The sequence below is a fragment of the Benincasa hispida genome, chromosome 11 (assembly GCF_027475165.1).
Source record: "Benincasa hispida cultivar pf3 chromosome 11, pf3_genome.v1.1, whole genome shotgun sequence".
Lineage (NCBI taxonomy): Eukaryota > Viridiplantae > Streptophyta > Magnoliopsida > Cucurbitales > Cucurbitaceae > Benincasa > Benincasa hispida.
The window spans coordinates 46782766-46798197 of NC_143488.1; the positions used below are offsets into that span (position 1 = coordinate 46782766).

Consider the following 15432-nt stretch of genomic DNA (forward strand, 5'->3'; position numbering starts at 1 on the left):
GTATTATATGAAATATGTATTCTTTTTCCTTTTCTAGGGTTTTTTTCCCATTGGATTTTTCTTAATAAGGTTTTAACGAGACATATTTCATATATATATATGGGCAGGGAAGTATTATAAATATCATAAAAATAGATGCTTAATGTTTATTGTCCTAAAAGCCATGTGTCATTTTTCATATTATCCATATGCTTTGTAATAATTCATGTTTGGTGTCCATGTAAGTTCACATTCTACTTGCCACTTTGCCTATAAATAGTGACATTTGGTGGATCTCAATATAATGCACATTGATGAGAAATCCACTTCAAAATTCCATTAATTTTCACATCCAATTTTATAGTTTTAGTTATTTTATTTTATTTATTATTATATAAATATATTATTGTATTATATTTTTTCATATTCGTGTTCCCATCGTGCTCCTCAATGAAATGAAAACCAATATTTTACTTGCATCACAAAGCACCACTCAACGATAAATGATTTATTCGTGATTGTGGATCTCTCTCATCGTAAATTGATGACACTTCGAACACGATTTCAAATTCGAAAAAAGTCAAAACATCCTGAAATTTTAACGATAGACAAGAATTTGTAATTTTTTTAATATAAAAATCAGGATGTGCCAAATTTGGTATGAAAAGAAAAATCAACTGTCAACCAAACGGCCAGTTTCGAACCTGCGCCGAGGAAGAGGAACCAAAGAAAGAATATGAGACTTCTCTCTCAAACATTTCGTACCCAAAAACCCTCAAATTCAAATTCACAGCTTTCCAAATCTTCTTCTTCCTCAACTAAGGATCCAATATTGATCGTCAAATCAGAGCCGAAGCCGAAGCAATGGTGTGTGTATCTCATCATCTCCTCCAATTCCCCCATCAAAACCTATGTAGGCGTCACCCTCGACTTCGATCGGCGGTATCTCGAATTTCTTCCCTTGCGCTTCTTCTTTGAACCACATATTACATGATTTGATGTTGAAAATTTATCTGGGTCGTATCCGATTAGCCTCAAAAAGTGATATTTCGTGCTTTAAGCTTAGCTATTTGACTTGATATTGTTAAATCATCGATTCAAGCTCTAAAGAATGGTTATCAATGTTAAGTTGAGAGGAAATGACATAACACTATATTTATCACCAATCAAAAAGCTCGAGCTTACATTGGTGGATTATGGTGGTTTTAATATTTTGTCAATACGATACACTACACAGCTCGTAACTAGGTGAGATAGTGCAATTTCTTTGAAGAAACATGCTCAAATTGTGTCGTTTGTTATGGATATAACCTTCTCTAGAGAATGGTTATCAATTTTAAGTGGAGAGGAAATGACATAACACTATATCATTTTTTATCACCAATCAAAAAGCTTGAGCTTACATTGGTGGATTATGGTGGTTTTAATATTTTGTCAATACTATACACTACACTGCTCGTAACTAGGTGAAATAGTCAATTTCTTTGAAGAAACATGCTCAAATTGTGTCGTTTGTTATGGATATAACCTTGTAAAGTTTCGATTGGTGCATGTATGAAATAATGATATTAAACTAAAACAAGAATACCATATTCATGCATATTGAATTGTTAGAATTAAGAATATAAACGATCAAACCTAGAACAACAATTCAACGTTCAAAGTAAGATCCTCCTCAACTAAACACACAAGAGTTCTAAATTCTTTATATGAAATGGGAAGCAAGAGAATTGAATATGTTTAGCATATTGGAGACCATAATCCTTTCATCCTATTTATAAACCTTTCACTGGACCCTATTAATCCAGTAAGAGTTATTGGGTATCCACTTAATAAAACTCCATACTCCATAATAGTTTATGAGCCTATTTAATTATAGGCTATTTTAATTAGCCCATTTAAATAGCCAAATAATATAAGTATACCAATATGTTGTCCACATTTTGATTATCACAATAAAATTGATTAAATATTCTAACGGTGTGAAGATGGGGTTGTTCATTGAAAAAAAAAACTTGGGCCTTAGTTGTTGAACTCTCGATTAATCAGTTGAGGTATTGATTTTCAGTATACTTTGTAAGTTAGGGAAAGTCTTGGGATGATATTCACATTGTTGTGTATTTTAGAAGTAATGTTATGAGAGGATAGTGGAGGTCGAGGGAAGAGATGTTTCAGTAAGTGTAAATATGCTTCTGACTGGAAATCAGTAATCATTTCTGAAAGTTAGATATTTTGTTCAAGATGTTTCATGGTTCTTATTAAGAGATATGCTTCAAATGCTTTTTTTCCCCCTCCAGATCCTATCCTCTAGTGAATTCCATTGCCAAAGAAATTTGCACTTTGCAACTTTTAGATGTTCTTTATGTATAAGAGGTATTCAAATATTACTTAATGTCATAAATTTGTATTCTTGTACAGTTTGAAACAACATAATGGTGAAATAAAAGGTGGTGCAAAAGCAACTCGGACAGGACGACCTTGGCTTTGTGCGTGTACAATTCATGGTTTTAAAGACCAAGGTCAAGGTATTCATTTAGAATAGAACTTAAGAATCATGCTGCGAGTTGGGCTCCAATGTCGAGGACATTGCTTGATTGTTTGTGATTGTAGTCATTCTAGACATTATGTTTCCTTGGGCTTTTGAAAACATGAGATATTTCCTTGTTTCTTTGTTGTGGCAGTGATCTTGCTAAGTTAGACAACAATGGTAAGTTGTATTTCATATTGTATGGCATCGTGAGAACTATTTACTTGAGGAACAGTTTTTCTTCATTAACCTACCTCGATATTTATTATAAGATGCATCCTAATTACCATGAGTTGGTGTTGTGGTTAATGAGGACCATGTAACTGATGAAAAAGAAAGAGATGAGAGAAAAAGGACACACAGATTTACGTGGAAAACCCTAGTACAGGAAGAAAAAAACCACGATATAGAATTTTCTTACTAGAATTGATACACAGGATACAAGGAGACTGCACGTATAAATAGAAAAGTAGGAAACCCTAGAGTATTGTAAAAAGACAAAAAATACCCCTAGGGTACAAACCCTACCTTCAACACTCCCCTCAAGTTGGGGCGTAGATATCAACAAGGCCCAACTTGTCCAACACAAGAGTCAAAGTTCTGTTTGGGAAGCCCTTATGTGAGAATATCTGCTTTTTGTTGACTGGAAGGAATGTAGGGGATACAGACGTTATCATTGTCAAGTCTCTCTTTGATGAAATGTCTATCAATCTCCACATGCTTTGTTTTGTCATGCTGCATCAGATTATTTGTGATGCTTATTGCGACTTTATTATCAAAATAGAGTTTCATCGGAAGATCACTATCTTGATAGAGATCAGTTAGGACCTTTTTCAACCAAATTTCTTCACATATCCCAAGACTCATGGCCCTGTATTCCGCCTCGGCATTGCATCTGGCAACAACTCCTTGTTTCTTACTCCTCCAAGTAATGAGGTTACCCCACAAGAAGGTACAATACCTAGATGTCGACTTTCTGTCTATCACAGAACTTGCCCAATCAGCATTCGTGTACTCCTCGATGCATCGTTTGTCAGATTTCCTGAACATCAACCCCTTACCAGGAGAGGTTTTCAAATATCTCAGGATGCGCTCCATTGCTTTCATGCGTTCTTCGTAAGGAGTTTGCATAAACTGATTGACTACACTGATAGCATAAGATATGTCTTGTCTAGTATGAGAAAGGTAGATCACCAACAAGCTGTTGATAACTTTCCTTGTTGACGGGAACACTGTTATTCAAGTTACTGAGTTTAGCATTAACTTCCACAGGGGTATCAACTAGTTTACAACTTGTCATACTTGTCTCTTTAAGTAAGTCGAGAGTGTATTTTCGTTGAGAAACTGAAATCCCTTCTTTTGACTGAGTCACTTCCATTCCGAGAAAGTACCTCAATTTTCCAAGGTCTTTAATCTCAAATTCCTTAGCCATTTTCTTCTCTAGCCTGTCGATTTCTGAACCATCATCACCTGATATGACAATGTTATCTACATACACAATAAGAACTGCAATATTCCCTGATACTAACCTTTTCGTAAAGAGGGTGTGATCAGAATGTCCCTGACTGTACCCTTGTGATTTTACGAAGGTAATGAATTTGCCAAACTAGGCCCTTGGAGACTGTTTCAATCCATACAAGGACTTTCTCAGTTTACAAACTCGGTGATTAAACTGTTTCTCGAACCCCGGGGGAGGACTCATGTAGACTTCTTCTTCTAATTCTCCATTAAGAAAGGCATTCTTCACATCAAACTAGTGGAGAGGCCAATCTTTGTTAAATGCAACTGAAAAAAGGACATGAACAGTATTTAACTTTGCCATTAGGGAGAAAGTCTTGGAATAATCTATTTCGAAGGTCTAAGTAAAGCCTCTAACAACTAATCTTGTCTTGTACTTGTCAATCGTTCCATCAGGTTTGTATTTAATGGTAAACACCCATTTGGACCCAACTGCCTTGTATCCCCTTGGAAGAATAACCCGGTCTCAAGTGTTATTTTTCTCAAGAGCCCCCATTTCCTCCATAACTGCAGTTTTCCATTCAGAAATCTCCATCGCTGCATGGATACTGTTTGGTATCGTAACTGTGTCCAGGCTCGTGGTAAGGGCCTTGAATTCGGAAGATAGGTTACTGTAAGATAGGTAACTTTGCAGTGGATACTTCGTGCAAGATCTCGTACCTTTTCTCAAGGCAATGGGATGATCAAGAGAGGCATCATGGCTTTTCTTCCCATTCTCCACCACATTCAACCTTTTGCTCATGAGTCTTACCTTCTAAGTGATCTCTTTCACCTTTAAGTGTACTATCCATTGGAATAGGTTTTTCAAAACTGTCATCACTTGTACCTACACCCTCGTCGCATAAGGTGTCCTTGGTACAATTTTCGGTACTATCACCATTTTCTCTATCTTTACTCACATCATCTTCAACACAAACGTCATTATCAACACAAATGTTACTATCATCAGGAATAGGAATACCAGTAACTGGAACTGATGTTGGATTTGACTCCTGGGCTGGAGCCGAAGAGGTGACAGGCGACACTGTTTCCTTTCTAAGATTCTTCCTATAGTACGTTATCCACGGAACTTGTTCAGTAGGAAGGATAGTCTCGTTGACACTTATGACAGGTTTAGTAAGAACAAGTTCAGTAAGAATGCCTCACTCCCAGGTTCAGTAACACTAGTGAATTTGGTCTCCAATTAGTCTCTTCACTAGTACTCTCCCCCTGAAGATGACCAATGGGGAAGAATGTTTGATCTTCAAGGAAGGTAACATACATGGAGACAAAATATTTTCGTGAAGGATGGTAACATTTGTACCCATGCTGATGAAGAGGGTACCCCACAAAGACGCATTTCTGAGCAGGGGGTAAACTTGGTGCGATTAGGACCATGAGTATGGACAAACACAACACACCCAAACACCCGAAGTGGTACATTAGGAATAAGGCGATTATTGGGGTAGGACTCCTCGAAACATTCCAGGGGGGTTTGAAACTTTTGAGACACGGGAAGGCATCCGGTTTATCAAATGAACTGCTGTTAAAACATCTCCCCATAAGTAGGAAGGAAGAGAAGTTGACAACATAAGGGAGCGAGCGACCTCGACAAGGTGACGGTTTTTTCATTCAGCTACCCCATTTTGTTGAGGAGTATACGCACACGAACTCTGATGGACAATCCCCTTCGAGGCTAAGAATTCCCGAAAAGACTTATTGAAAAACTCCCGACCGATATCACTCCGAAAAATAGCAATTTTTGTGTCGAATTGGGTTTCTACAGTAGTATAGAACTGTTGAAAAACCGATGAGACCTCAGACTTATCGATGAGAAGGAAGACCCAAGTTAACCTAGTATGGTCATTAATGAAGGTTACAAACCAGCGTTTGCCAGTAGAGGTAGTAACTGGTGAAGGACCCCAAACATCACTATGGAAGAGTGTGAATGACATGAAGGCTTAAGGTTGAGAGCTCAGTGAGACATGAGGTTGCTTAGCCTGAATACACACATCACAAGTCAAAGTAGAAATATTAACATGGTGAAATAGATAGGGAAATAAATATTTCATATAATGAAAACTAGGATGTCCGAGACGATAATGCCATAACATGTAATCTTTTTCAGAAGTAGAAAAACATGATGAAAGTAAACTAGTCCTATCACATATCCTAGAAGAAGTATTTTCAGTAAGGAAATAGAGCCCCCTGTCATATCGGATAGTGCCAATCGTCATCCTCAAGCTTAGATTCTGAAAAACAATAGCATCAGGTGAGAAAGTGACTCAACATTTCAAATCTCTTGTAATCTTACTAACAGATAATAGATTATAGGAGATTTTAGGAACATGCAACACATCTTGTAGAGTTGAATCCCTCAAAAGGAGACGGATGACCTTTCCCAGCCACAGGAGCGAAAGATCTATCAGCAATTCTGATTCTCTCACTTCCAGCACTTGGACAGTAAGAAATAAACTAGTCAGAGGAGCCAGTTAAGTGGTCTGTAGCCCTCGAATTTAGAATCTGCAACTTGCTACCATTTATACTAACAAGGCCAAAGGATTGAATCGTACTTGACTGGGCAATCGCGCTCACGCCCACAGCACTGAAGTTATTTTGGCTAGTCTCTTGATTTTGAGGCTGAGGACCTCCATTTGCTGACTTACTTGCCAGTGCTCGTCCAGAACCTGACTGACGCCGTTTACCATTGGGTGGACGACCATGTAGCTTCCAGCACTGGTCTTTGGTGTGCCAGGGTTTCTTACAATGCTCACACATCGGGGGAGACTTACTGTCTATGAAACACAGATGCTTCATGTGAGGCAAAGAATCAGTATCAGACACGTATTGAATACCGATACTTTTCATATATGTATCTGACACGCGATTTGACGTATCTATACTTTCAGATACTTTCTAGATACGTATCTGACATGTGATTTGACATATCTATTTCTATGCATATTTTTTTTAATAAAAAAGACAAGTAACTCATTTAATTTTTCACAATCTAAAATTAGGCAACCTATTTAAAAAGCTCACTACTCAAGTCTAACACTAAAAGAAAAAAAAAAAATAACGGATCAAACCCTAAACTAGAATCATCTAATCTCCATTTTCACATTTGAATCCCCACAAAGTCCACCAAAATATAAACCATTTGGATATCTTCAACAATAAGTTCTTCGTTAATCTTCATACTTCTCTCTCTAATCTTCTTCTTCTTCTTCTTTGCAATATGAGTCACTTTTCTATTGCATTTTATTAACTATTGTACTTCAACATCTTAGATGTTGCTTTTTTTGTATTGTATTTTAGTGTTTGTATTCTATTTTGTGCTATTGTTATTAACTTGTATGTTAAATTTATCTATATCTTAGATTTTTTTAAAGAAAAAAAATGTATCTTCAACGTATCAGTATTCTTGTTTTTTAGATAAAAAAATGACGCATCCTTAGACGTATCCGTATCTTAGTTTTTTAGAAATTGACGAATCGCCGTATCCGATCGTATCTGTATCGTGTAGCTGTATCTGTGTCTGTGCTTCATAGCTTGCTGTTCTGTTTGTCATTGACAGGACCTGATGTCTTAAAAGCAGCAGAATCAATTGACGAAATCAACATATTATTCATAACACTAGACCTGTCTTCCTCGAGGCGAATTTCAGAGAAAACTTCCATCAGGGATGGTATTGGACGATGTCCCAATATTCGGCTCCGTACAACATCGAACTTAGAGTTCAACCCAGTAAGGAAATCATAGACACGGTCAGTTTCCTCAGACTTGAAGTGTTGGACTCCCCCACACGGACAGTCCCAGACCATCTCGTGATATAGGTCCATCTCTTGCCAGAGAAGAGACAACTTGTTGAAGTAAGCTGTAACGTCCATTGTTCCCTGCTTGCATTTGTGAACCTGCTTGCATAAAGTATAGAGCCGGGAAGCATTTTGTCATTTGGAATACAACTTTTGAACAACCTCCCAAATATCCCGCGCGGTGGCATCATATAGTAGAGGTTTATCGATCTGAGGCTCCATACTACCTATTAAAATAGATCGGAGTAAGGAATCCTCCCCCTTCTAGATACGTTCTTGGGGTTCACCTGGTCTCAGTTTCGGTATTTCGCCCATCAAGTATCCGAATTTATGACGACCCTCGAGGGCCATTTTAATATATTGAGACCATGAAAAATAATTGTGACCATTTAATTTTTCCCCAACAATAAAGCCTGCAGAATTTCTTCCCATAGCCCCAGAAAATAAATTTGCTGTAGGTAAAGCAGGGAAGGAGGTTACCGGATTTCTTGAGTAAATCGGTAGATTGGAAGGGAGGTCTGACTGGACACTCGGGGTCGTTCCAAGAGCTTCTCCGAGAGCAGCTATTTGTTGTTGAATAGATTCGTTTTGTTGTTTAATCTGAAGTTGGGTAAATTGATCTTGGATTGTACTGTCTTGACCTCGAGGGTAGTGAGATGATGACTCCCCAACTTCAAACGACTGACCCAGGCTACTGCTCAAATCCGACTGAAACGGAGGGTTGCTACTGGTCGGCGCTGGGTGGCAGCTGCGGCTTGGATCGGCTCCAGCAGGCTCGGCTGGTGGTGGGAGCTGTGACTAGGGTTGGCTTTAGCAGGGTGGAAGTTTGTGTCAGCTAGAACCGACTGGAATCGGTTGGAATTGGGTTGCTGTTGCGGCTAGATCCAACTCGTTGGAAGGGTTGCACTCGTGGCTGTGACTGCCAAAGACCGTCCATCGAAGGGCTGCGCGGTTGGGATCGCGCCGATTAGCTGCTGTGGGGCAGTGTGGATCGTGCTAATCAGCGATGGCTGGGGCATCGGCTGCAGCTGAGCTCCAGCCATTTGAGGCGTGGCGTGAATACCTGCTCCGGTTGGCTGGTCAAGTATGTGGAGATGCGGAAGAACCGTCTGAAAATACCGTTCTATGGCATTCTACACGAGAATGGCTATATCGGTGCCATTGTTGTCAACTAATGGCACTTGTGACTCTTTTGTTGGGTTCTTCTCAACGATGGCTTGGGTTTCGTCTCTATATTCTGATATCATGATGAAAAAGAAAGAGAAGAGAAAAAGGACACAGAGATTTACGTGGGAAACCCTAGTACAGGGAGAAAGAACCACAATATAGAATTTTCTTATTAGAATTGATACACATGATACAAGGAGATTGCACGTATAAATACAAAAGTAGGAAACCCTAGAGAATTGTAAAAAAACAAAAATACCCCTAGGGTACAAACCCTACTTTCAACCGTAACTAATAAAGAGCTTAGAGGGTATATGTTCCAGTCGTGATGGTCACCTATCTAGGATTTAATGTTCTACAAGTTACTTTGACAATCGAATGTAGTAGGATTAGGCGGTTTTCCTGGGAGAATGGTTTAGGTGCGTGTAAGATGGCTTGAAAACTCACAAATATTTTTTTTCATTTAAAAAAAAAAATGCATCTTTTGATGGAAGCTTACATATGTCTATGTGAGAGTTGAACTCAAGCGTTACTCTATAGAACTTCTACATTTTCTTAAAAGCTTGAAAATACTTTTCGTGGAGGAGAGCAACCTGATAGCATTCCTCCTCTTAGATCCATATATAAGTGCTGATGTTTTCCTTTTTTATAAGAATAATGAATCAGTAGAATCAAGGCCAGAGAAGATATCTCTGATGAGTGAATCTGTAAGTACTGCAGAAAACTGTCCTCAAAGAGCCATGATTCATGAAGGATATGTGCCGAGTGCGAAAATATTTGGTACTTGCAATTGAAGAAGTGATGGGGCCAGAGGAGGCAAAAGATAACGTGGGTGACTTGGGATTTCATTTTATACTCTAAAATTTCATCATCACACCATAATAACCGGCGCATGGAATAGGAAGAAACTTTAGATCATCACACCAGCACACCCTAAAATTTCATCAATTAAAGGGTGAATTTTTTCTTTATCTGTTTAAGATACAAATATAAGTCCATTCAAGGTTGAAGATACTACTCTGGTGAGCAGACCATCAAGTGCCGCAAGACCTTGTGCCAAAATACTGTAGGCATAAATTCTGGTATCTGAAGCTCTCTTATTCTTGCAACTGTAAGTACTAATGAAACTGAAAATTGGCAAATCCTTTCCAGAAATGGCCAGAGTCTTTTGACGGGAGATAGTATTGAATCCGAATTCAGTGATTTCTACTCAAATTTATTCACCAAGAAATCTGGCTTTCGATTTCTTCCTACTAATGTGGACTGGAGCCCCATCACTAGTTCCCAAGCAACCGAGCTCGAGCGTCCATTTACAGAGGAGGAGGTTTTTGGGGCTGTCTTTTATGGATGTGGATAAATCTCCTAGTCCTGATGGTTTTACTGTAGAGTTCTTCAAATTTTTTTGGCCTACTAGAAGCTTGATATTATGAATATGGCTCAGGATTTTTTTTTATGCTGGAACCATAAATGCCTCATTGAACGAGACCTATAGTTATCTCATCTTGAAGAAAATTGGTTCCAAGTCGGTTTCTGATCATCGCCCTATTAGTCTTATTCCTTGTGCATACAAAATTCTTGCACTTGTTTTGTCTAATCGTTTGAAGCAGGTTCTGCCTTCTATCATTGCTCTGAATCTGCTTGCTTTTGTGGAAAATGGGCAGATTCTAGATGCCTCTCTCATGGCTAATGAGTTGATTGCTGATTGGTCTCAGAAAGGTAGGAATGGTGTGGTTCTTAAGCTTGATCTTGAAAAAACTTTTGAATTGTTGATTGGAATTTTTTGGATGCTGTTCAGGCCAAAGGTTTTGGATCAATTTAGAGAGCTTGGATACAGGGTTGCATCTCTAGTGCAAATTCTCTATTATCATAAATGGACGACCTCGTGGTAAGATTATCCCTTCTCGTGGAATCAGATAAGGAGACCCTCTCTCCTTTTTTATTTATCTTGGTTGCGGATTGTCTTAGTCGTTTGTTGGATCATAGTATGTCGAGGGGTCTTATTGCAGCACACCCTATTGGTGATTCCTCCTTCACCTCGAGTCATTTACAGTCTGCTGATGATACTTTGCTTTTCTCTACTACTGATAGATCTGTTTTACAACATCTCTTTGAGGTTATTCATATTTTTGAGCATGCATCTGGTTTGTCTATTAATTTATTTAAGAGTGAGATATTGGGGATTAATCTTCCGGTTGATGAATTGGATTGGTTGGTGAATACTTTTGGATGTAAGCAGGGTCATTGGACTGCCCTTGGGTGGTAATTGATCATCGCCTAGGTTCTGGCAACCTGTGATTGAGAGGATTCAACAGAAGCTTTATAACTGGAAGTATGCTTTTATCTCTAAGGGTGGTAGGCATATTCTTATTCAGGCTACTTTATCTAGCTTGCCAACCTACTATCTATCTCTTTTTCGGGCTCCTTCTGAGGTTATTTTAAGTTTGGAGAAATTGACCCGTGATTTCTTCTGGGAGGGTTCTCGTTGTGATGATGGATGCACAATGTGAATTGGGGGACTATCCAGCATCCTAAATTATTGGGTGGCCTAGGAATAGGAAATTTCAAGTGTCGTGATTTTGCTCTATTGGCTAAGTGGATTTGGCGGTTTTTGCATGAACATGATGCTTCATGGAGGATGCTTAATTGTGGCTAAATATTACTCTCCTTGTATTTGGCCATTTGTTATTCGTGGTTCAGCTAAAGCTCCATGGTGGTTTATTTGTCAAACCATTGATATGGTGGCTTCTCGTACTTAGTGTTGCCTTGGTATTGGTTCCACTATTTCATTTGGGAAGGATCATTGGCTTAATCGTGGTGTTCTCTTTGTGACTTTCCCATATTTATTTCGACTTGCTCGTTTTCCTGATATTAAGGTGTCAGAGGTGTGGGTTGCTTGGGACTTGCGTCTTCGTCGTAACCTTAATGACCTTGAATTGATTGAATAGGCTTCATTATCTCAATTGTTCTCTATCAGGTTTCTTCTTGTTTCTGATTCGTGGAGATGGACCATTGACCCTTCTTCATCGTTTTTTGTGAAATCTCTCATGAATGACTTGGTGGGTCCAGTTGCGCATCTTGAGAATGATATTTATTCTGTCATTTGGTTGGATCACTACCTCAAGAAAATAAAATTTTTCTTCTGAGAACTTAGCCTTGGTGCTGTTAATACTATTTATCGGCTTCAATGTTGTATGCCATATATGTCTATTTCTCCATTTTGGTGTATTATGTGTCAGTGTCAGTGTCATGCTGAATCTCCAACTCATTTATTTTTGCACTGTACCTTTGCTTCCTGTTTCTGCCATATTGTTCTTGATGCTTTTGGTTGGGCTACAGCTTGCTCTAATAACATATTCGACCTCCTTGCTTCTCTTTTGATGGGTCACCCGTTTTCTGGCATTTAGAAGACAATTTGGTTGGCTATTCTTCGAGCTTTCTTCTGGACATTATGGGACGAGCATAATAAGCGTCTTTTTAAAGATTCTTTTTCTTCCTTTGATTCTTTCGTGGATTTAGTCTTGTCTACTACGTTGTATTGGTGCAAAACTAAGCACCCGTTTAAAAACTTTAGTCACTCTTATTTAGTTTCTAATTGGCAATCTCTTTGTAATCACCATTAGGTGCTTGGGTCTCCCCTATTTCATTTTATCAATGAAATGTTTCTTATTTAAAAAAAAAAAAAAGAAAAAAGAAAATAGGCAAACACACAACGTAGTATGAGACATTTGAGACTGAAAATAGGCAAATACTCTTAACTTTTTGAAAATAGGAAAATAGGAAAATAGGACAAAAGAAAGTATGCAGCATTTGAACTTTTTTGTACTCTTAACTGCCCCCCGAAACAGCACTGGCAATTGGATGTCTAAATTAAGGGTGCATTTCAGGGTGGAAACTAACGCAACATCAAGTAAGAAGTAAAGACGTTTAGCTTGTACGGGCCATCGTCATGTAACCACATCCATGGAAATGGTCTCTCATATTGGTTAAAAGTGCAACATTTATAGCTGCAAAAGGAGGGACGATGGTACCAAAAATAATAGTGGGCTAGACCTTTCGGGGTGTGGCCCAAGGAGTTGGAAGAGTAGATTTGGGGGAGTGGAGTTTACAACTCTACTCCTTATTTGGCCTAAGGGGTCCCAACTATGCGAAATCAATTTTATGTCTTATTAACTCCTTACACTGTGGGTCCCAAGTGTTCACTCTCTAGAGTTCTAGACTTCACAACTCCTTAGAGTTTACAACTCCACTACTTGCTCCAAACACCCCTTAGTAAGTAAGTGTGAAGCATAAGAGAGTCGGTAAAGGGACGGCTTAGCATTAATTGTGAATTGTATTGGTAAGGATGGATGTAACTAGTTAGTTATAGACCAGTAAGTGGTGTGATTTGTGAGTTAGTATTATTTAGAAGTGAGATCAGGACAGTTAGGAAACTCTTGGATTCTCCCTTAGCTACACATTATTTAATAATTGAAAAGTTGCTATCATATTTGTTTCTTTTCATAAAGTGGAGATCTAGAAACACGCTCATGAATTTCATTAATATCTACCAGAGGAGCACGAATGAAGGCAATATTAAATACAGATACTGTGATAAGATTATAGTGGAATTCTTTTTCCTGTTTGGGAAAGGAACTGATACATTTTGCAGGTGAAATGACCAAGGGGACAGTTTCAGGGCTCCATAATCCATGCCCCAAATTTGTAATACGCCAGCCATGATATTTATGATTTCCATGGCTGAGACAACTACATGCATAAGAAGTACTGCTGTTTGGATTTTACTTATTTATGCAAAGAAACAAACTTATTCAATATTTTATACAGCTTGCTTGGTGCAAGTGGCATTCCTCTTGCCTATCCCTTTGGTTAATCATCAGCTCTCAAATTATATGCATGTTAGGATTCATACCTACCAAATTGGGCCTTCCATCTTTAGTGTATTTAACCCTTTTTTTTCCCCTTTAGAAATGAAACAAGTTGCAATTTTTGCACCACCATATATGGTATCCCATTTATCAATCACATGATATTGGAAGGGAAGTAGTTTGGGGTGTATTTATTGCCGACGAAGCAAATGAAGCAACTAGGAAGATTTCTAGCCCTCCTGTCGTATCATACACCCTTTACTCACATTATAAGTTGATCTTCATAAATATCAGCGGATTCCACTCAATTTTTAAAAACTTGTTGGCGTAGCATGCATACAATAAATGGAGTATGAAAAAATCTCCATACTCCTCCAGTATAGGAAGATTTCCCCAACTTGTCATTATATTGGACGTCTTTTGGTAAGAAGTAATTCATAGTAATCACTGTAGAACAAAAACCGTCGATTTTCACTTGTGTCTAATGATTGTATGTTATGTATGGGGTGCTGAATTAATTTGATGAAGGTCTTGTTACTGGTTGCATTTACTGTCTTGTATTCTTTATATGCAGCTTGTGAGTTTGAATCAAAATGGAAAGAAGTTTCAAGGAAAATATCCTACAAGAAGAAGGAGGATGATATGGGAAAGCAAGTAGATGATCAAACATTAAGGTTGCTCAAACACAGGCAAAGAGCTCTAGGAAAAGTGAAGTGTCTGTTTGATTGCAGTCAATTTGAGTTTAATTGGAAATTGGATCCTTTCTGATTGTTTACATGGTTGGGGTTTTTCTTTTTCTTTTACAATATTTATATATTTATCTTCAATTCTATGAATTGAAATGATTGTTTATAAGATAAATACATCATCTTTAAAATTGTGTTAAAAGTAGTATTTATGATTATGTTTTAATTCTGAAGCAGCATTTATTTTCTAAATTCAGGAGACATTAGAAAAAGATGAGCTTAAAAACAATAAAATGTAATGAATTGGCATTGATGCATTATAGACCATCCATTGATGAAGAAAATAAATGGAAGACGTGTCTATAATTGATATAAATTTAGCTAAAATAAAGTAATTGAAAGGTTAAAAGACTAAATAATTTTTCTTGATCCAACTAGTTCAGCCAACACATATATGGTATGGTGGAGATTGGAATCTCTAACCTAATTGAGAGCAAAAATGACTTGACAAGGCAAAAAAAGAAAAAGAAAAGAAAAGAAAAGCTAGCTCATGAAAGAAATTATAAATTAAATGATTTTACTTCCCAACTTGAGATCAATTACAAACTTGATTGAAGAAATTCGAGGATGAAACTAAAAAATAGTAGAGAGCAAATAATTAGAGCCATAAATCGATTAAAATCGCTACTATTTCAGAAATTGATTGTTGGATCTAATATCGTTGTAATTTTTGAACAAAAACACTTTTGGCCTTAGGAATTTGAACTTAATTTTTATTTGGTCTTAGGTTTCAAAACTAACCATTTTGATTTTTAGTATTTGAATTTAATTTCTATTTGGCCGTATGTGTTTGATTTTTAATTAATCTCTAATGTTTGAAATTGGTTTCTAAATTA

General features: G+C 37.7%; 1 protein-coding gene across 2 annotated transcripts; it reads left to right on the forward strand.

Moving 5' to 3' along the window:
* Positions 1-616: 616 nt before the first annotated feature.
* On the forward strand, positions 617-14762 carry LOC120090416 (structure-specific endonuclease subunit slx1). 2 transcript variants are annotated; one of them, XR_016524767.1, is made up of 4 exons: positions 617-921; positions 2398-2504; positions 7581-7875; positions 14425-14762. XR_016524767.1 is itself a non-coding variant. In XM_039048056.2 (3 exons), exons 1-3 carry the CDS (start codon positions 716-718, stop codon positions 14616-14618), a joined length of 507 nt encoding a protein of 168 aa, XP_038903984.1. In that variant the 5' UTR covers positions 617-715; the 3' UTR covers positions 14619-14762. The 2 variants fall into 2 exon arrangements, 1 of the variants encoding a protein (XP_038903984.1); XM_039048056.2 differs by lacking the exon at positions 7581-7875.
* The last annotated feature ends 670 nt before the right edge of the window (positions 14763-15432 follow it).